Raw genomic sequence first — 23,314 nt, 5'->3', positions numbered from 1 at the left:
ATTTAGATGTCTTTTATTTCTCTTTCTTGCCTAATTACTGTGGCTAGGACTTTTAGTATTGTGTTAAACAAAAGTGACAAGAATGAATGAACATCCTTGTTGTTCTTGATATTAGAGGAAAAGCTTTGACCTTTTCGCTGTCAAGTACGATGTCTGCTGTGGGTCTGCACTTTGTGGTTTTTACAATGTTAAGGTACATTCCCTTAACACCCAGTTTGTTGGAAGTTTTTTTCCTAAATGGGTGTTGATATCTATAAAAACATTTTCTGCATCTACTGATATGATATGATTTTTTGGTCTATCTTATTAATGTGATATATCATGTTGACTGATTTGTGAAGAGTGAACAATCTTTGAATCTCTAGAATCAATCCCAATTGATCATGGTGCATAATCCTTTTAATATATTGTTGAACCTGATTTGCCAATACTTTTATTAAGGATTTCTGTGTCCATGTTCATTAGGGATATTGGTCTACAATTTTCTTTTCTTCAGGTGTCCTTGTCTGATTTTCATATCAGGGCCATGTAAAATGAGTTTTCAGTTGTTCCCTCCTTTTCCATCCTTGGAAAGAGTTTGAAAAATATCGGCATTAATTCTTCATTGACTATGAGACAGAATTAAATAGTGAAGCCATCTGTTCCTAGATTTTTCTTTGTTGTGAGGTTTTTGATTACTGATGGTAAAGAATCTGACTACAGTGCAGGAGGCCCAGATTTGATCCCCGGGGAGGGAAGATCCCCTGGAGAAGGGAATAGCAACCCACTCCAGTATTGCCTGGGAAATTCCATGGGCAGAGAAGCCTGGCGGGCTAATGACAGTGGGGTTGAAAAGAGTCAGACAGGACTGAGCAACTCTCACTTTCTTTCAATCTCACTAGTAGTTCCTCTGTTCAAATTTTTAATTTTATCTTGATTCAGTCTTGGTAGCTCAAATGTTTCTAGGATTTATCCATTTCTTCTAGGCTGTCCAATTTGTTGGTATATAATTGTTTATAGTACCTATCATAATTTTATTTATATGGTATTAGTTATAATGACTCCCTTTTTAGTTCCAGTTTTGAGACTTTCCTCCTTTTTTTGTTGTATCTAGGTACGTGTGTGTCTATTTTGTTTAGCTTTTCAAAACAACATTAATCATTTCCACTAATCTTTTCAATTGTCTTTTTAATCTATATCATATATTTCCCTATTGATTTTTACTATTTCTTCTACTAACTTTGGGCCTAGTCGTTCTTCTTCATATGATTCTTGGAGGTGTAAAGTTAGGTTGTTCATGCACTGCTGACTTCATCATTATGAAATAATTTCCCTTGCCTCTTATTATAGTTCCTGGCTCAAAGCCTATACAGTATGATATAAGTAGAGCTACCCCTCCTTCTTTAGGTTTCCATTTTCATGGAATATTTTTTTCACGTTCAGTCTGTTTCTCTCTACTTAAAGGTGAAGTCTCTTACAAGCGGCATTTGGTTGGGCTATCTTTAAAAAAATCCATTCAGCTACTCTTTGTCTTTTGATTGGAAAATTTAGTCCATTTACACCATAAGTAATTACTGATAAATATGGATTTATTGCTGCCATTTTGTTCATTGCTTTCCAGGTTTTTTTGTAACCCTTTGTTCCTTTTGTCTTCTCTTTGTCCCTTTCATTTCAATTTGTTGATTTTTCTCTATGGTATGTTTTGATTCCTTTCTCTAACTTTGCTATTTATTATAGGTTTTTTACTCTGTGGTTACCATGAGGCTATATAATACGTCTGGTATTTAAAGCAGTCTACTTGAAGGTGATAACAACTTAGATTCAAGTGCTTACTAGAATGCTATATATTTTCTTTATCCCACTCTGACATTTTATGTTTTTGATGGTACAATTTACAAGCTTTTATCTTATGTATCCATTAACAAAGCACTGTAGTTACAGTAATTTTAAATATTTTTGTCTTTTAATTTTCATACTATATTTAGAGGTGATTTACTCACCACCATAACAGAATTAGAATATTCTGAATATAACAATATATTTACATTTACCAGTGAGATTTATTCTGACATGTTTCCCATTACTTTTAACATCCCTCTTTTCAGTTTGAAGAAGTCCCTTAGCACGTGCTATAAGGCTAGATTAGTGTAATTGATTAACTTCTTCAACTTTTTGCTTCATCTCTTGTTCAACTCTGAAGGACAACTTTGCTGGGTACAGTATTCTACGTTGGCACTTTTTCCCCTTTCAGCACACTAGATATATCATGCCACACACTTCTTGTTTGCCAATGCTGTGCTAAAAATCTACTCATAGTTTTACTTGGGTTTCCTGGTACACAAGACACTGATGTTCCCTTGCTGTTTTTACAGTGATCTACTTTAACTTTTGATAATTTCATTATATGCTTTGACATGGGTCTGTTTGGATTCAACTTACTAAGAATTTTCTAGACTTCCTGGATCTAGATGTTTGCTTCTTTACCCATCATAAGTAAGTTTCAGGCATTATTTCTTTGAAAGAACTTTTTGCCTGCTTCTTTCTTCTCCTTCTGAGACTCCTACAATGAAACACTGGCCCACTTGATGGTATCTTGTAAGTCCCTGAAGGTACCTTCAGTTTTTTTCATTCCTCTCTTTTTGGTTCTCTGTTTGGATGAATTCTCCTGCCCTGTTTTTGAGTTCACAGATTCATTCTTCCACTGGATCTACACTGCTGTTGAAACCCTCCACTCAGTTTTTCAAGGATATTATTGCATTCTTCAGCTTTGTGACTTCTATTTGGTACTTTCTTATATCTTCTATCTCTTAAAATGTTCACTTTGCTGTTGCATTATTCTCCTGACCTCACTGAGCATCCTTAGGACTATTATTTTTGAACTCTTTTCAGGCAAATCATTTATGTCTCTGTCATTAAGGTCTGTTTCCAGAGTTTTCTATTGTTGTTTTTTTAATGTATTTCTCTTATTTTTTTCATTTTGCTTGACTCTATGTGTTTAGAAGAACAACTTTATTGTTCAGCCAGGCCTGAGTTCTTGGTTCTCACAAACTTTTGTGAACACCCAAGATGTCTTCTTTGTTCTCAGTGGTTCCTGGAAGTTGAGAGTGTGCCAAGACCTATCAGTGTCCCAAAGGCAGAAACTCAGTCAACAGCTTTTAAAGTACACAAGTAAACTTCTGCTGGGAAATACTGGGAGCTGGGCATTTCCATGCACCCCCTCTGTGTTGAGCCCTTTGGGGATAGCCAGATAAGAACTACTTATTTGCTACTGTCCTGTTCAATCCACAAACGCCAGTCCTGCTGCCCATCAGACACAGGCAATCAACGTATGTCCTCTGGGAGGAAGTCACAAAAGCTGAAATGCCAGACATGTGCACAAGCCTCTTCCAGGAGACATCATCAACCCACAGCGATGTAGAGAGACAGTAAGAAGACGGCACCTGCTGGCCTCCCAGGTATCCAAAGAGAATGGCAGTCAGCAGCCTAGATGTGTGATAAATTAGAACCTGATCCTCAGGCAATTGTGTGGTAGTTTGAGCATTCTTTGCCTTTGAGCATGGCCTTTCTTTGGGATTGGAATGAAAACTGACCTTTTCCAGTCCTGTGGCCACTGCTGGGCTTTCCAAATTTGCTGGCATATTGAGTGCAGCACTTTCACAGCATCATCTTTTAGGATTTGAAATAGTTCAACTGGAATTCCATCATCTCGTAGTGATGCTTCCTAAGGCCCACTTGACTTCACATTCCGGAATATCTGGCTCTAGGTGAGTGATCACACCATCGTGGTTATCTGGGTCATAAAACTCTTTTTTGTATAGCTCTTCTGTTTATTCTTGCCATCTCCTCTTAATATCTTCTGCTTTTGTTAGGTCCATACCATTTCTGTCCTTTATGGTGCCCATCTTTGCATGAAATGTTCCCTGGTATCTAATTTTCTTGAAGAGATCTCTAGTCTTTCCTATTTTATTGTTTTCTTCTATTTCTTTGTATTGCTCACTGAGGAAGGCTTTCTTATCTCTCCTTGCTATCCTCTGTAACTCTGCATTCAAAAAGGTATATGTTTCCTTTTCTCCTTTGCCTTTCACTTCTCTTCTTTTCTCAGCTATTTGCAAGGCCTCCTCAGACAATCATTTTGCCTTTTAGCATTTCTTTTTCTCAGGGATGGTCTTGATCACTGCCTCCTGTACAATGTCACGAACCTCCATCCATAGTTCTTCAGGCACTCAGTCTATCAGATCTAATCCCTTGAATCTATTTGTCACTTCTAATGTATAATCGTAAGGGATTTGATTCAGGTCACACCTGAATGGTCTAGTGGTTTTCCCTACTTTCTTCAAGTATGAATTTGGCAATAAGGAGTTCATGATCTGAGCCACAGTCAGCTCCTGGTCTTGTTTTTGCTGCCTGTATAGAGCTTCTCCATCTATGATGCAAAGAATATAATCAATCTGATTTTGGTATTGACCATCTGGTGATGTCCATGTGTAGTGTCTTCTCTTGTGTTGTTGGAAGAGGGTGCTTGCTATTGATATTTCTCCTGGCAATCTTGATTCCAGCTTGTGCTTCTTCCAGCACAGCCTTCCTCATGATGTACTCTGCATATAAGTTAAATAAGCAGGATGACAACATACAGCCTTGACGTACTCCTTTTCCTATTTGGAATCAGTCTGTTGTTCCATGGCCAGTTCTAACTGTTGCTTCCTGACCTGCATACAGGTTTCTCAAGAGGCAGATCAGGTGGCCTGGTATTCCCATCTCTTTCAGAATTTTCCACAGTTTATTGTGATCCACACAGTCAAAGGCTTTGGCATAGTCAATAAAGCAGAAATAGATATTTTTCTGGAACTCTCTTGCTTTTTCCATGATCCAGCAGATGTTGGCAATTTGATCTCTGGTTCCTTTGTCTTTCTAAAACCAGCCTGAACATCTGAAAAGATTACTGGCATCAATTCAACAAGGCTAAACATTTCTACAAAATGTGAAGTGAAAACGATTCAAAAACATTCTAACTAATTTCCAGAAAAAGAATCCCTACATACTTTTAATACACTCTACCAGGTGAAGAAATCAGGTAAAGAGAAAATAATTTAAATAAGCATACTATACAATATTTTCAATTTTTGCTTTCTGTCAAATATAGCAAGCACTGAAAAAAAAGAAGAAAACCTGACCGTAAGACTGGGGTAATATGGCCTTATTATTGACAACCTAACTAAAATATTAAAGCAATGTTAGATTGACTTTCATTAGTTATGCCTCAAACAGTGCCGTGAATCAACAAAAATAAAAATAGGACTTCCCTTGTGGCTCAGCGGATAAGAACCCACTTTTCAACATAGGGGACTTGGGTTCGATCCCTGGTCTAGGAAGATTCCATATGCCAAGGAACAACTAAGCCTGTGCGCCACAGCTACCATGCCCACACTGCAGGGCCCACAGGCCGCAACCACTGCTGACAGTTGCTCCTGGAGCCCGTGCTCCACACAAGGAGCCGCTGCAACAAGGCGCCCACGCGCCACACAGAGAGCAGCCCGCGCCCCGCATGACTGGAGAGAGCCCATGGGCAGCAGCACGCCCCAGCGCAACCATAGACACACAACGCTAAAAGCAAACAGATGAGGCAGAGGCCCAAGGAGGCTGAACCAGCAGTGCCCTGTCGGACAGGTCACAGGGAGAGCGGGCCAGTGTTCTTCAGCCTTGAAATGCCAACTACTTAACTTGATCCTCGCTACCAGTCCTTATGAGGTTAAAAAAAAGGAAAAAATCCTTTTAATCGCATGTGTAAATATTTTGTTCGTGCTACATAATGGAGACCTTACACCCGCCTTTTTCCTCATTGCATTTTCATTTTCCACAGACTGCCCCCCCACCCCACCCTCGGCTAAACTTCGGTGACAACGGCTGGTGACCCTTGATAATCCTGTGAGGATTATCAAGATGTCTGTATCCGCAGCATTTTCATAAAAGTTCACTTCAACAAGTCTTTCTTTCATCATTACTAGACAATTAAGAGATTTTTCTCAACTGAAAACATGATGCTCTAAACAGAACAGCCTATGAGCCAAAACATGTGACCTTTCCCCTGCTTCTGAACCAGGTCAGCAAACCTGCTCCAGGCAGCAACCATGGGCCTTCAGGAAGTTCAGTAAAGCTCCTCCTAGCGTCAACAGAAAGTCTTCCAGTCTGATGCCTGAGACAGACAGCCCTAATCACACCAACTGCACTCATAGTATTTCAACACAGTAACTCTGAAAGAATAACCACAAAACAGACATCTCTCAGTTATCACTTAGAAATCACTAGAAGAAATCAACTATTTGCATATTGCTAGAGCTGCTTCAGTCATGAGCAAAGGACATTTGAATCCCTTTAATTAGATTCCTTTCCTGTTTTCTCAACAGACTATGACATCATTCTCATTTAAGGGTATTTAATAACTTCTTCAGTCTGGGCATGAGGCATTCTGTCTTACTTTATGTCAAAAAAAAAACCAAAAAAACAACACTGAACAGGCATAGATACATCACCAGACTATATCCATCCCATGGATCAGTCACATCCTTCTAGTTTCCCTTCTGCTCCTTTATTCAAAACAGGTCTCCTTCTCCCATTTCCATCCCTGGACATGGATAGCGATTATTCCTAACCTCTCTGTCTCCATTGGGTCTTCTCTATTATTTTCTAACTCATCTCACTTTTTTCTCTGGGACCTCTTTTAGACACTGGATCCCAATCAAGCCTGATCAAACGTGTGTCCTAATGTCCCCGCCCCTCTCCTGCTTTGAATCGCAGCTTCTAGCAGAGGGTGACACTGCTCTCCAGAACTCAAGCTCCTTCCCTCCTCCCCCACCGACCCAACACTGACACCATCACTGGGCTCTCCTTGGTGTGTGCTGTACTTGCCCTCCATGAAGTACACACCCTCAACGGATCCCAAACCGTGTTCTTCATTAGAGCATTTACACGCTCGACTGCTCCTGCACACATCCTGCTGGCCCTCTGTAGCCTAGCTGCTACAGTTCTTCACACACACACCAGCCAGTTTCAGGCCTGTGAATCCTTGCTCTAGCCAACTACAGTCACAAAAGCAATCTCAATACTCTTTATTTTTATTTCCCTCTTTAGACATAACTCACTGAAAAAAAAAGAACAGTCATTTACTTGTATTAACTGTCTAAAATAGCACTTGGAACACAGTTACTAAATAAAATTTGATAAACCCAAACAACCAATCTCCATTAGGGAAAACGGTTACATAAGCTGGTTATGATTGAAACAGTGGATGTTCAACTTAGATGAACAAATCCATAAATCATCTCCAGAAATTAGGACTCTATAACTGCTCATCAGAACTACAATTCTATTCTATAAATCTTCCTTCCCACATAAATAAATATTTTTAAATTAACATTTTGGGTATTTGGATTTTTTAAGAAAAAGAAAAACTGTTTTATAAAGGATTTAACCTTAAAAGCTTCTTCCTCTTTGCTGAACTTTCTGGAGTCTTGGGAAGTTTTGTCTGTTTCTTGGGTGTCTGCACAATGGTCTCCGTAGATTCTACCCTCAGGTTTTTTTGTCTCTCTGTAACCTGTCTTCCATCTGATCCAAAATCCACGTGGTATTTGTGACAAGATTCTGAATCAATGAGCGAGACGTTCTGAGAGCCGTCATCTTCTTCACTATCTGATGAATACTCTAAAATCTCTGCAGGATTTGTCTGAAAACAAAAAACATTAAGAGAAATGCAATTAACTTTGCAGAATTGTTTATTCAAATCCATATTTATACTGTGCCTACTATTCTACTCCCCTATGATTGGGCTTCCCATTCTACTCCACTATGATTACACTCATTGAAATAACTTTGCAGACATAATATCTGTATCTTAAACTTCCTTCTTGATACAAAATCCAAAGTAAGCAAGCTGTATACCCAAAGAAAAGATTAAACCAATTGTAAGCCAGACACTATCTCACAGAATCCACCAAATCCAGTACAAACATTTCAATCTTCCTTCAATAAACTAAAAGAAACGTGCCACACATTTGTCAGTCTCAAAAACTGAACTAATAACATGAACCTGAATGCCATTAGTCATTTAACACCTACTGGGAAGAAAGTAATCTTTTGATTCTGAATTTTAACGTGGGGATTTACTATTTGTTAAAACTCAAATTTTCTTTAAAACTGCCTCTTCAGATGTAACCCACTTAATTGACCAAAGAAGTCTCTAAGGATAAAGATGAAAAATTGAGTTTTCCCATATAATTCCAATGAAATATTTTCCAGAGGCCAGTTTGAAGTTTCTAATAAAATTAATACACAGAAATCGCTTGCATTCTTATATACTAACAATGAAAACTCAGAATGAGAAATTAAGGAAACAATCCCATTCACTATTGCAATGAAAAGAATAAAATACTCATGAATAAATTTACCTAAAGAAACAAAAGACCAAGTATACAGAATAAAACACTGATGAAAGAAATCAAAGATGACACCAATAGATGGAGAAATATACCATGTTCTTCAATTGGAAGAATCAATATAGTAAAAATGAGTATACTACCTAAAGCAATCTATAGGTTCAATGCAATCCCTATCAAACTACCAATGGTATTTTTCACAGAACTAGAACAAATAATTTCAGAATTTTTATGGAAATACAAAAGACCCCAAATAGCCAAGGCAATAATGAAAAAGAGGAATGGAACTGGTGGAATCAATCTTCCTGACTTTAGGCTATACTACACAGCTACAGTCATCAGGATGGTATAGTTCTGGCACAAAGACAGAAATAAAGATCACTGGAACAAAATAGGAAATCCAGAGATAAATCCATGCACCTATGGACACCTTATCTTTGACAAAGAAGGCAAAAATATACAAGGGAGAAAAGACAGTCTCCTCAACATGTGGGGCTGGGAAAACCAGTCAACTACGTGTGAAAGAATGAAACTAGAACACGTCATAATACCACACACAAAAATAAACTCAAAATGGATTAATGACCTAAATCTAAGACCAGAAACTATAAAACTCTTAGAGGAAAACAGGCAGAACACTTTCGGACATAAATCACAGCAAGATCCTCCATGATACAGAGTAATGGAAATAAAAACAAATGGGACCTAATTAAACTTAAAAGCTTTTACACGACAAAGGCTACTATCAGTTCAGTTCAGTTCAGTTCAGTCGCTCAGTCGTGTCCGACTCTTTGCGACCCCATGAATCACAGCACACCAGGCCTCCCCGTCCATCACCAACTCCTGGAGTTCACTCAAACTCATGTCCATCGAGTCGGTGACGTCATCCAGCCATCTCATTCTCTGTCGTCCCCGTCTCCTCCCACCCCCAATCCCTCCGAGCATCAGACTTTTTTCCAGTGAGTCAACTCGTCGCATGAGGTGGCCAAAGTATTTAAGTAAGGTGAAATGACAGCTCTCAGAATGGGAGAAAATAACAGCAAACAAAACAACTGAAAAAGAATTAATCTCCAAAATATACGAGTAGCTCATGCAGCTCAATACCAGAAAAAGGAACAACCCAATCAAAAAGTGGGCAAAAGACCAAAACAGACGTTTCTCTAAAGAAGACACACAGATGGCTAATAAACACATGAAAAGATGCTCAATATCACTCATTATTAGAAAAATGCAAATCAAAACCACAATGAGGTATCACCTCATGCTGGTCAGAATGGCCATCATCAAAAAGTCTACAAACAATAAACGCTGGAGAGGGTGTGGAGAAAAGGGAAACCTCTTACACTGTTGGGTGTAAAGCAAACTGGTACAGACACTATGGAGAACAGTGTGGAGATTCCTTAAAAAAACTGGAAATAGAACTACCATCAGTTCAGTTCAGTTCAGTCGCTCAGTCGTGTCCGACTCTCTGCGACCCCATGAATCACAGCACGCCAGGCCTCCCTGTCCAACTACCATACGACCCACCAATCCCACTGTTGGGCATATACCCCGAGGAAACCAGAAATGAAAGAGACACATGTACCCCAATGTTCACTGCAGCACTGTTTACAATAGCTAGGACATGTAAGCAACCTAGATGTCCATCAGCAGAAAAATGGATAAGGAAGCTGTGATACATATACACAATGGAGTATTACTCAGCAATTAAAAAGAATACATATGAATCAATTCTAATGAGGTGGATGAAACTAGAGCCTATTATACAGACTGAAGTTAAGTAAGAAAGAGAAAGACAAATAACGTATATTAATGTATATAGAGAGAGAATTTAGAAAGATGGTCAGTCAGTCAGTTAGTCAGTTCAGTCTCTCAGTTATGTCTGACTCTTTGCGACCCCATGAAGCACAGCACACCAGGCCTCCCTGTCCATCACCAACTCCCAGAGTTCACTCAAACTCATGTCCATAGAGTCAGTGATGCCATCCAGCCATCTCATTCTCTGTCGTCCCCTTCTCCTCCCGCCCCCAATCCTTCCCAGTATCAGAGTCTTTTTCAGTGAGTCAACTCATTGCATGAGGTGGCCAAAGTATTGGAGTTTCAGTTTTAGCATCAGTCCTTCCAATGAACACCCAGGATTGATCTCCTCTAGAATGGACTGGTTGGATCTCCTTGCAGTCCAAGGGACTGCCAAGAGTCTTCTCCAGCACCACAGTTCAAAAGCATCAATTCTTCGACGATAAGCTTTCTTCACAGTCCAACTCTCACATCCATACATGACCACTGGAAAAACCATAGCCTTGACTAGACGGACCTTGGTTGGCAAAGTAATGTCTCTGCTTTTTAATATACTATCTAGGTTGGTCATAACTTTCCTCCCAAGGAGTAAGCGTCTTTTAATTTCATGGCTACAATCAGCATCCAGTGATTTGCACTCAATATGCCAGCAAATTTGGAAAACACAGCAGTGGCCACAGGACTGGAAAAGGTCAGTCTTCATTCCAATCCCAAAGAAAGGCAACACCAAAGAATGCTCAAACTACCGCACAATTGCACTCATCTCACACGCTAGTAAAGTCATGCTCAAAATTCTCCAAGCCAGGCTTCAGCAATATGTGAACTGTGAACTCCCAGATGTTAAGCAGGTTTTAGAAAAGGCAGAGGAACCAGAGATCAAATTGCCAACATCAGCTGGATCATGGAGAAAGCAAGAGAATTCCAGAAAAACACCTATTTCTGCTTCATTGACTATGCCAAAGCCTTCGACTGTGTGGATCACAATAAACTGTGGAAAATTCTGAAAGAGATGGGAATACCAGACCACCTGACCTGCCTCTTGAGAAACCTGTATGCGGGTCAGGAAGCAACAGTCAGAACTGTACATGGAACAACAGACTGGTTCCAAATAGGAAAAGGAGTACGTCAAGGTTGTATATTGTCACCCTGCTTATTTAACTTATATGCAGAGTACATCATGAGGAACGCTAGGCTGGAAGAAGCACAAGCTGGAATCAAGATTGCTAGGGGAAATATCAATAACCTCAGATATGCAGATGACACCACCCTTATGGCAGAAAGTGAAGAGGAACTCAAAAGCCTCTTGATGAAAGTGAAAGAGGAGAGTGAAAAGGTTGGCTTGAAGCTCACCATTCAGAAAACAAAGATCATGGCATCTGGTCCCATCACTTCATAGGAAATAGATGGGGAAACAGTGGAAACAGTGTCAGAAAGATGCTAACGATGATCATATATTCAGGGCAGCAAAGGAGACGCAGATGTAAACAACAGACTTTTGGAGTCAGTGGGAGAAAGCGAGGGTGGGATGATTTATGAAAATAGCATTGAAACATACGTATTATCATATGTCTGCATGAAGCAGGGCACCCAAAACTGGTACTCTGGGACAACACAGAGGGATGGGGTGGGGAAGGAGGTGGGTTCAGGATGGGGGGACACATGTATACCTGTGACTGATTCATGTGATTGTATGGCAAAAACCATCACTATACTATAAAGCAATTATCCTCCAATTAAAATATATTAATTAAAAAATAAATGCAATAAAATAAAATCCTCTTTCATCACACATCAAAAAAAAAAAAAGAAACTGGTCCTATGCACTTTTTCCCCTTTTAATGTCTTGTTTTTCAGAACGTTCTATTAATTTGTGTTTTTGTGCTATCTTGAAAATTGAGGGAAATATCATCATGGCATGGTGGATAGAACTGTTATGTAATATAATTATAACATAATAATAATATGCTTGAGAGCATAACAAATATTTACCTTTGGAATTAAAAAGAAAAAAAAACAGGAACGTCAGAATGAGTCACTGAGCCTTTTCTCTAACATTTCCTATACTTCCTTCTACTCAAATTTCTGAACTACCAAATAAGTAAGAATTTTTGTTTTGAACACCAGATTATAAAACAGGACTTCACATCAAGAGCCAAAACTAGGGCTTCCCTGGTGGCTCAGCAGTAACGAATCCGCCTTCCAATGCAGGAGACACGGGTTGATCCCTGGTCCAGGAAGATCCCACATGCCTCAGAGCAACTAAGTCATGCACCGCAACTACTGAGCCCGTGCTCTACAGCCTGGCAGTTGCAACAGCTTATGGCCACACATCCGAGAGCCCGTGCTCTGAAGAGAAGCCACCGCAGCGAGAAGCCCGAGAATCCCAACTAGAAGGAAGACTCCCTTGCTGCAACTAGAAAAAAGCTCTTGCAGCACTGAAAACCCAGTACAGCCAGTAAATAAATAAGTAAATAAACGGCAAACCCTGGAGAGAAGAATCAAAACATTCTTCTGTAATGTTTTCTGTCTTTGCCCAGAAACATGCTAAAACGTTTAAATATGGTAGATATTTTCCTATTACTTGATTTTGCAAGTCACTCTCATTGTTTTAATGTCAGCAACAATTTATGCTTCAACATTCTATCTTTCCAGTATATTAGTAGCTGCTCCTAATTTAACAGCTACACTACATTTTTAACTCATTAAATGTAAACTCTACATTTAGTTAAATGGGTTCTGTAACCCATCAATTCATACTGCAGCTACAGGGACCCTCACAGGGAGCCCTTCCTATTGATGATCAGCTTGGGCTGTGTCACTGGCACTGCAGCAGGCACATGGACACAAGTGAATGAGGTTATCATGTGTGGGTATGTGTGTACGTGTGTATAGGTTAGCATTACAGTTTTCATCATTTACTAATCTACACACAAGGCAAAAGATTTATCACATTTGGCCTTTTGAGAATCTTATTGTTAAAATCTTTTTAAGAGCTTCAAAAGGAACTCACCTATTCCCACATCTCAAAAGTTTGGGCAGTCGCCTGTTACCAGGTGCCATTTAAAGTAAATGAAAAAACTGTCAAAAGAAGAGCTTCATCCCACAAACCTCTCCACAGGCTCAACCGTGTGCCCACTTTACTGTGTTCCTGAAGTATTCAGTTACTACACACTGTTCGTCAGGGGCACATGTTCCCCGTGACCCTGCCCTGCCAAACTCAGCTTCAGAGTAAACATTAAGAACGGGCCACAAAAACAACCACAGTAGTGGACACTGAAAACTGTTTCTCGACATGAAATTTCTGGGTATTACTTGAGAACACCCGATTTAATTTCATGTTTTTGCTATGGAATGTCTTTTCCTTCAGTACTCTAAAATTGTGCAGTTCCCGCTAGGCAGGGCTGCTCAGCGTCAGCACTGCTGCCATTTCACCCTGGATAATGTGGGGGCTTCCGGTGCCCTGCAGGGTGGTTAGCAGCATCCTGGCCACTACCCACTAGCAGAACGAGCACTGCCCCTCCAGGCATGACTGTCAAAAGTCTCCAGGCATCCCCCAATTGAGAACCACTGTCCTAGAAAAAAGTCAACAAGTAACCAGCTACACACGGCCTGTGCCGGGACTCACATGAAGAACTGAAAGGGATAGAGAGCTTTGTGCAGATGGGGAGGCCTAACGAAAGAGCCACAGAACAAACTGGCGGAAGCACGCAACGGAAGTGCTGCTTAGGCCGCACAGGGACAGGTAAGAGAACAAAGCCAGCTGGGGCACGGTGGGAGGGGAAGGGGGAGACAGACACCACTCAAATCAGGGTCTGCACCTAAAGCTGAATGCCAGCTGTAGGTTATGAAGCAGAGAGAGGGGGAGGTACATTTGGGGACTAGGAACAGCACGACCACAAACAGGAGGCCAGAAAGAACAGAGCACACACAGGGTAATAATCCACAAGAAGCAGAAGAGAGGGGTGTCGAAGGCCAAGCAGACCACAGCAGGGCATGCTGCTTTACTCCAAAGCCCTTGCGAAGCCACAGGCAGTTTTACCAGGGGCAAGCCAAGGCGCACGCTGGTGTGGAGAGATCACCCAGACAACATTCTGAAGAACAGACTCTACTATGGAAAGGTAGAGACAGCAGCTAGCAAGAAGTCTCCTCCATAATCAAAGCAAGAGATGAAGATGTGAGAGGTAGCGGGAGGAGACAGAAGCAGACTGGAGAGAAAACAATGAAGAAAATATAACAATACTTGAGGACTCCCAGATGTCAGAAATCAAAGTGAAGGCAGAGTGAAAGGAGACCCCGAGCACCTGGTCTGGGCAAGAGAAGTACATTTATCAAGAAAGGGAATTCCAGAAATCTATCTGGAACAGGATTGTTCCCAATACTGAATTTGGTTTTGGTATGTTAATACTGCAACACCTATGAAACAGCTGAGGCAACAATGACCAGGAGGCAGCCACGGCTTGACAGGCCTGGAGCTTAAAGAAAGATCCGACATGGAGATCCAAGAGCAGGCACCATCGGGACAGAAACTGCACTCAAGTGTGAGAGTTCAAGGGAAAGACGGTCCACAGAAACCATGTAACAGAAGAGAAGCTCCAGGCTGGAACTTTGGGAATATCATCAACATTTAAGCTGTATTCGGGTGAGAAGAGACAGAAAAGTGAACTCATTTGAGAAGGAAGAGATTGCACAGATACGAACCCAACACCACCTCAAGCTCAGCCCTGCCCTCAATCGCAGGTTATCTTAAGCAATTTATTTAACTTTCCTATGCCTGTTTCTTCATCTTCAATTTGGAGAAATAATAACATCTAACACATTGAGCATTTCGTCGTCATTTAGTCGCTAAGTCGTGTCTGACTCTTGCAACCCCATGGATTGTTGCCCACCAGGCTCCTCTGACCATGGGATTGTCCAGGCAAGAATACTGGAGTGGGTTGCCATTTCCTTCTCCAGGGGATCTTCCCGACCCAGGAATCGAACCCGGGTCTCCTGCACTGCAGACAGATTCTTTGACAACTGAGGTTTTAAGCATTTAATAAATGTATTAAATTTTATAATTATTTCTTTTTTAAGTTTTTTCCTTGATCCCTAAGAGGATCTCTGTAAATGACAAAGAGGAACACAACAAATAATGTCTTCAGCAGCTGATCAAACATGAACAATGCCTTAGCCAGCAAAAGAAATCATGTATTCTTCATGTAGGCACATCCAATTTTTAAGAGGAAACAAAAGCCATAACAAACATCTTTGGAAAGAGATGGCAAGCAGCAGCACTAGAGCACATTTTCCTTTACAACTGCTCCCCAAAGGCTGAAATCCTGGTGAGTGTGGAGGAACTCTCCTCACATGGACATCGGGAGAAATGGCAGTTTATGAGACCCCAGCTGTCTTAGCCCCAGCCTGACAGTAAGGAACTCACATTCTTTCACAAAGCTTGCTGAGTGCATGAGCTCACATGCACTGTGGGTCCCTGTATATGCATGCAGAGGTGCAAGTGCATGGGATAGGAGAAGAAGGAAAGAATCAAAGACCACTCACAGGAGCCTGTAGGTTAAGAAGCTCCAGGTGACATTTTATCTTTACGGTAGAAGCTGATTAATGAGAAAGGAGGGCTATGAGTTTTGGAACAAAAAATGACTTGGTTTTGAATCACAGGTCCCCTATTATACTATTTCATAGTTGTACAAGTCACTTCACTGGCTCTGTCATTCCTTAGCTAAAGGGAAAAATTCTTCTAGAAGTATTTTAAGAATGAGAGATAATGACTACTTATTATGAAACAATTTAAGCACATGGAAAAGTGTAAGAAATAAAAAATACCTGTGCTCATTACCTAATCACTCTTCATCAAATATTAACACAATATAAATTTTTCTTCAGTTTTTTTTTTTTCTAAAGGCAGTTGAAAATTCCTGCATCTCTCTTCATGTTCTAGTTTTTCTCCATCCTAGAGGGAACTCCCTCCTGAATTTGGCATTTCATCAACATCCTCTGTTCATTCTTATAAAAAATATTATTCTCTCTTTACTCTTTACCACACACACAAATACTATAGAGTATTATTTTGTGAGCTTTCAAACTTTATATAAAATTTTTAAATGGTATCCTCTGAACACAGCTCTGAATTACCTATTTTCTCCATCAACATTATCTTTTTTTAAATATTTATTCATGTTCATACATGTAGCTCTATTTCAGTGCTGCCCAATGAAAGATATATAATTTAAAACTTTCTAGTATCCACATAATATATTAAAAAGCAGAGACATTACTTTGCCAACAAAGGTCCGTCTAGTCAAGGCTATGGTTTTTCCCGTGGTCATGCATGGATGTGAGAGTTGGACTGTGAAGAAAGCTCATCGCCGAAGAATTGATGCTTTTGAACTGTGGTGTTGGAGAAGACTCTTGAGAGTCCCTTGTACCGCAAGGAGATCCAACCAGTCCATTCTAAGGGAGATCGATCCTGGGTGTTCATTGGAAGGACTGATGCTAAAGCTGAAACTGCAATACTTTGGCCACCTCATGCGACAAGTTGACTCACTGGAAAAGACTCTGATGCTGGGAAAGGTTGGGGGCGGCAGGAGAAGGGGACGACCGAGAATGAGATGGCTGGATGGCATCACTGACTCTGTGGACATGAGTTTGAGTGAACTCCGGGAGTTGGTGATGGATAGGGAGGCCTGGCATGCTGTGATTCATGGGGTCGTGGAGAGTCGGACACGACTGAGCGACTGAACTGAACTGAACTGAACTGAGTATCCACATTAAGAAATAAAAAGAAACAGATGAAATTAATATAATGACGTTATTTAACCAAATATACAAAAAATAGTATCACTTCTTTCTCAGGTCTCACCGGAATCACAGTTAGCAGTCCCTTCACACCAGTCCGGTTTTGTGTCTGTGTACCTCAAAACTCTCCCAGCCTTTCCCCACATCCAATTCTGAAGCCACTTCTGCACTTTAAGGTATTTGCTATAGCAGCACCACACTTCTCAGCACCAACCTCTGGATGAGTCTGCTTAGGCTGCCAGAACAAAAGATGAGAGACACGGGATAGAGAGGCCAACTTCCACCAGCTTCCTTGGGAAAGCTGACCAAACGGAGCCCTCTGAAAATTTTCACACATAATTACTTTCTTCAGGTCTATAGTCCAGTTACAGAAATAATATATCCTGAGCAATCTCAGGATATACTAGCATGGTTCTAAAACCTTTACTCCTCCTCTTTAACTATATTTGCTTTTTGTTACTTGCAACTAAAAATTAACTATCTGCTAAATATCTCAAAGTACAGAAAGCATTCCATTAAAGAAACAGCAGCCTTATTAAGGATATACTCTGTGTAAGGTGTTATACAAGAGACAAAATTTAATGAGATACAGTTCCATGATGAACCTGAGATCAAATAAAGGAGATATTATAAGCATGGCTCACATGAGATGTTCCAAATGAGCACAGAATAGAGCCCGTCTCTGGCTGATCAGAAACTAGCAGATGCACCGAAAAGACAAAACCTACACGGGGTCTCAAAGGACTGAAGAATTCTTAGCATTGTAAAGACGAGAAAAGACCAAAGAAAGCACATGAGGCAGGGAAGGACCAGGGATAGTCCAGATACACAGACAAGTCTTGACAAATCCAAGTGTGGCGCTCACACTGGGAGGCAAGAGATAACAATGTGACCGACAGACTGGGGGATATAGAGAGCACAAATGTCCTCTGACATAAAGACAGATCAAGCAAGCCATCAGCAGCGGGAAGTAGGTTCTAAATGTATTTCTTGGAATGATGATAAATTTGATGGCAAATTCACTCACATACTTTCCGTGTGGCTTCTTGGTACCAGGGACTGCTCTGGGTCAGTGATAAGGTACATGCCTTCAGATCTGTTTCCATTCCCAAACCCACTGAAGAAATGCTCTAGCAAATTAAGTTTGTTATTTAGTTGCTAAATCACATCTGACTCTTTGTGACCCCAGGGTCTGTAGCCCACCAGGCTCTCCGTCCATGGGGCTTCCCAGGCAAGAATACTGGTGTGGGTGGCCATTTCCTTCTCCAGGGGATCTTCCGAACCCAGGGATCGAACCCATGTCTCTTGCGTCTCCTACATCAGCAGGTGGATTCTTTACCACTGAGTCACCTGGTAAGTCCAGCAACTTAAGTTACTATACCATTTTAATGCGCTGAAATTCAGTACACTGGCAAGTGTAAATACATTCACAACCTACTACTTTAATAATTATTATTCTAAAACTGTTTGGTAACCAAATAGCACTAATGAAAATACTGCGGACAGTCGGTTCAAGTAGTGCACTACAAAAGGGCAAATTTCAGTCAAGACAGTGGCGCTACCAACGGAAACAGAGGACACATTCAAGAGCAAAGAATGGAGACAGAGGCTGTTCTTTGGAACACATGCAGTTTTAAATGATCACAGGACGAGCACAGACACACAGAGCCACCTAGCAGGAGACTGGAAATTCAGTTCCTTGCTAAAGATGGCACTTGAGAAGAAATGATTCAAGACACCAATGACACCAACCCGTAAGACTCCTCACGGAGGACACGAGTGAGGACAAGCTGGCTGCAGCACTCTAATTTCTGGGCTCCGTGAACCGAGTCAAGGTGCATTTATTACTTCCGCCTCCTCATACACAACCAACCTCCTACAGACTGTATGACAGGAATCACAATGACTCCATCTTTGATAATCTATAATACCATGCACCCAAGATAATAAAAAAGACTCCACTGTCTCTCCCTTCAAATCTGCCAGTTATCTGGCAGTGCATACATCTGGGTGATTAGGAGAGCAAGGACAAATGGGAAGCGCACACACACACACTTATGTGAGCTGTAATCAGTGGAAAAATCAGGAATAAAAAAATTCAATCCTCTAAATAGGTGGATATTCAACACTTTTTATTTGAAATAGATTTTTTAAAAAGTATCACAAAATTTTAATTTAAAAAATTCATTCACACAATATTCTATGTAATTCATCTGATATTCTTTAAGCTGAAGTTACCTCCTGTAATCCTATCCACAAATCTCTGCATGAAATGTTCAGAAAAGAGTCTCATAATTAGAGAACTAGCCCTGAACCTAAGCATCCTAGTTCCTACATCAAATCTCAATCTAAATCCATGTCTACATGTGCAGGGTCCTCCTGGATAGAAACTGTGTCCACTGACAAAGTCAGGAAGTCAAGCGTCCCCCTGCAAGACTAAGACACGCTGCCGTAAAACAAGTGAAAACAATCAGCCAGATGAAACAACACTCTCTAACTTGCAGAAATTATAGCTTTCAATTCTAAAATGTATAGATAGGTTGCACCAACAGCAACAGTGGAGTATCAGTAACAAATGATAACCTCTTCAATTCTAAATGACACCTTTGTAAGCTAAATTACTTACCCAAACAAAAGGTAACTAAACTAAAATCACTCCTTGAGATAACCAATTACAGGACAAAAACAGCTCACTTTACTGTATTTTATGCAAAAACAAAAGCCTCACGCTCTGGTCTCAGCCCAGCAAGGTCAGAAAAGCACCCTGTGTGCCCGGGGCCCTGCTGTGGGGGCAGCTGTCGGCTGCACCCTAACTGGCAGGCCTGTGTCTCGAAGCACTGGTTTCTGCTCTCTGAGGCTCCCACCCAATCACCGGCCAGCCCAGACCTGCCCGGGGAAATCAGCAAGGGCCAGGCCACACCAAGTTCACCACATTTATCCTGATTTTCTTCAACTCACCTACAAATGACAACAGTCATGGGAATTTTAAGGACATAATAAGAGAAGTATAAAGTCCTGCCTGTTTAGGAGCTTTTGAATCTAATAACCACCACTAAATGTGTTTACGTAGGTTACAAGATGCGGTCAACAGCTAAAATGCTAAAGAAGATATGCCCTGGCAGCTGTGATGAGTAAAATGACCAAAACCAATACAGCTCTTAAAAATTAATGGGAATGAGGAATATTGGCAGCTGATAAAGCAACAAGTTTAGTTATCAGGTACTTTCATTTCCACTCAAAACTCTAAAATGGAATTCATTCCTTTAACAAATCAGCTGAATGCTGCTGTGCATCAGAAATCATTCTGGGTACAATGGATCTAGTGGTGGTGATGTGGGGAGCAGATACCAGAATCCTAACCTCTGTGGTCTTTAAATTTTGGTGGAATCATCATACACACACACACACACACACACACACTCACTCCTTTATTAACGTGAGCTGTTCTTTATCAATAACACTGGATGTGTAGAAAAGGACAGCAAAACCATCAAGACCAGGAGTGTATCAGACTTCCAGATCCTAACAGAATTTTACTTTCTATTGGGATTAAAAAATCAGTAAAAGCAACATAATTCTAGATAATACAGTCTTAAACTAATCACAGGTGATACACTTTCACTGTTTACTTGCGAGCTTTTTGTGACTGAAACTTTATCCATGAAAATCATTGCCAGCTAGTGAGAGGGAAAACAAAAGCAACAGATTTTCTCACACATTGAAGAAAAAAAAATTTTTTTCTGAGGTAAACAGGTTTAACAAGCTACACCCAGAGTTACACCTCTGTAAACCACTTGGCTTGCCGTCCCCAAACAAAATGTTTCCAACCTCAAATTCCAGCCCGATGAGAACAACAGAACTCAAGTCCTACCGACGTTTTGTGGGTTCACAGAAGCACCGTCCCACCTCATCTTTACAATCAAAGTGCCTGCTCTGAGGAGCCCAAGGGGAAAACAACAAACAGCAGGGGAAAGTCTCATCATTAGAGCCAGCAAGACAGTGACTGTAGCACTCAAAAAGGAGGCTGTGGGTCAAAGCTCACTGAGCCGCAGCTGAGAGCACAAAAGTGCCTGATGGCCCGGGGCCAGCAGGGCCTCGCAGCAGAGACCCACCCAGAACCAGGACCCCCTGGCCCAGTGAGTGACTACAGGTCAAGAAAGGAAAGCACGCCTCCTCCCAGGAAGCCGGTGCTCGATGGGAGTACAGACGCAGTCTGTGACACAACCTGGCTGCCTCTCTCTGTTTCAGACATTTTTAGGGAAAGACACAGCCTGTCTTTCTGCAATGTGGTCTTCTGGCAGATAGGCAGGGGTGGCATACCTTTCCCTGGTCAGCTGGAGGCTAAGGAACATCCAACTCAGAGCACGCTCAAAACTGGAGCCTCAAAACTAACAGAAAGGCAAAATGACTGCACACTCAAAAAATTAATCTATTCATTTGCAAACAGGATCAGAGGCAAGACACAGGCTGTTGCTGGTTATGAGCCAGACTTTGCTTTTTTTCAAGGCAAAGAATTAAAATCAAAAACACAAACTATGAGATACAAAATAAGACCCATGGGCGTTCCCCTATGGCTCAGTGGGTAAAAAATCCGCATGCAAGCCAAGAGACAAAAGAGAGGCAGGTTCGATCCCTGTGTTGGCAAGAACCCCTGGAGGAGGAAATGGCAACCCATTCCAATATTCTTGCCTGGGAAATTCCATGCACAGAGGAGCCCAGTGGGCTATAGTCTATGAGGTCACAAAGAGCTGGACACAACTGAGAAACTAAGCAAGCAGCCAAAGCTACAAGGGTATACGGTACAACACGGGGAACACAGTTAATATTTTATAACTATAAATGAAGTATAACATTTAAAATTCTGAATCACTATACTGTATACCTGTAACTATATAATACTGTACGGCAACCACACTTCAATTTAAAAAAACTAAACTAAAGCAAAATAAAATCCAACACAGTGCCGAATGGGGTGGGGGTGGGAACTCAGAATGAAGGGAGGAGTCTGGAGAAGGCAGAAGGCTTCCAAGGAAACAAGCCAGGGAAGTGCCCTAAGGAGCAAGGTGGTAAACAAACGCAATACACTGAAAGGCCAGAACACAGCCTCACAGGGCCTGGGGAGCAGTCTCCAAGCATGGTGCCAGGAAGGGGGCTCCATAGTCAAGGCAATGTGAATAAACATGGATGAATGAAATTAAATGCAAAGCTCTCTCAGGAGCCTTTACTACGTCCTTCCATCTGTGATCTCTAAGAGAGGGCTGTAGTTTTCCGTAACTTCTACTTCTGTCTGTTTAAATACTGTAGACTGAATGTAGCTTAACATTTTCTTGACAGCTGTTCTCATAGAGAAACATTACTTAGGATGTTGAGGTGTGCAGTTCTGCATGTACCAGATAGGCTTCTTTTCCCACCATTTACAAGTCTGCTGGTGGGCCTCAAACCTGCAATGTTCAAGCCTGCTCCTGCTGCATTTCTGACTATCAAAGTCACAGACTCCTTGTTTGCTCTGGGTTTGAAACCAGGAAATAGCAAGGCTCAGTGCTGGACAACAGGAAGACTAAAAAGATGAATAAAATATATACTCTGCTCTTTAGACATCTCTATCTGGCCTCCTGCTTATAACGGAGTGAAGCCAAAACACTCGCTGTAAAGCAAATCTAAGAGCAAGTATTTCAGAGGACCCAGGCCTCGCTCCAGACCCAAGGTTAGCTGAAAGGGTCCCAACTGGACTTCAAGATGGTAGCACCTGACTGTATCTTATATACAAATAGATGCTTCTTCAAAATAATCAAACCTCGTGAAAATAATCCTCACAAAATTCCTTTGAGATGAAAGAGGACAAATTAGGTAAACTGAAATAGAGAAAATGACTTAAACATAGCTGTGCAGTCACACAAGATAAGGGAATAATCTCAGGAATCCCCACTATCCACACAGAATTCTAAACACACTATATCAGCCTCTGCCTAGAAAACAATGCCAGGCGAAGGAATAGAGGAAAACTTAAACATATATATACAGATATATGTATACATATTTAACTGAGAGCTACAGAAGTACAGGAAGGCAAAACTTAAGAGAATTCTGTCCATAGAAGAAATCCGTCCTGTACACTTTTCCATAACATGAGGGTTGATAAAGGTGATACAGCAAGCACTTTATATTAAGGTATTTAAAAGGTGTAATGCTTCATAAAGCTCATTTTATCATTATTTCAATAACTACAAGATAACGTTTAATACAGTGAGGAATTTTACTGGCTACAGTGAGCCAAAACAATATCATGGAGGTAAATCAACTCTGAAAATGATTACTCTTTA

General features: G+C 40.9%; 1 protein-coding gene across 1 annotated transcript in view; it reads right to left on the bottom strand.

The window, feature by feature from the left end:
• The window catches only part of SPIDR (scaffold protein involved in DNA repair), a 277,995-nt gene that overhangs the window by 169,837 nt on the left and 84,844 nt on the right, over nucleotides 1–23,314 (bottom strand). Inside the window, exon 6 of the mRNA XM_055432633.2 lies at nucleotides 7,446–7,696. Within this exon, the coding sequence (XP_055288608.1) occupies nucleotides 7,446–7,696 (251 nt within the window). The remainder of the gene's footprint in view (nucleotides 1–7,445; nucleotides 7,697–23,314) is intronic.

Source organism: Moschus berezovskii, chromosome 16 (assembly GCF_049115385.1).
Source record: "Moschus berezovskii isolate FMDL1 chromosome 16, NW_MosBer_1.0, whole genome shotgun sequence".
In the NCBI taxonomy this organism is placed as follows: domain Eukaryota; kingdom Metazoa; phylum Chordata; class Mammalia; order Artiodactyla; family Moschidae; genus Moschus; species Moschus berezovskii.
The sequence above is the reverse complement of the archived record's forward strand: the minus strand, read 5'-3'. Positions and strand labels throughout refer to the sequence as shown.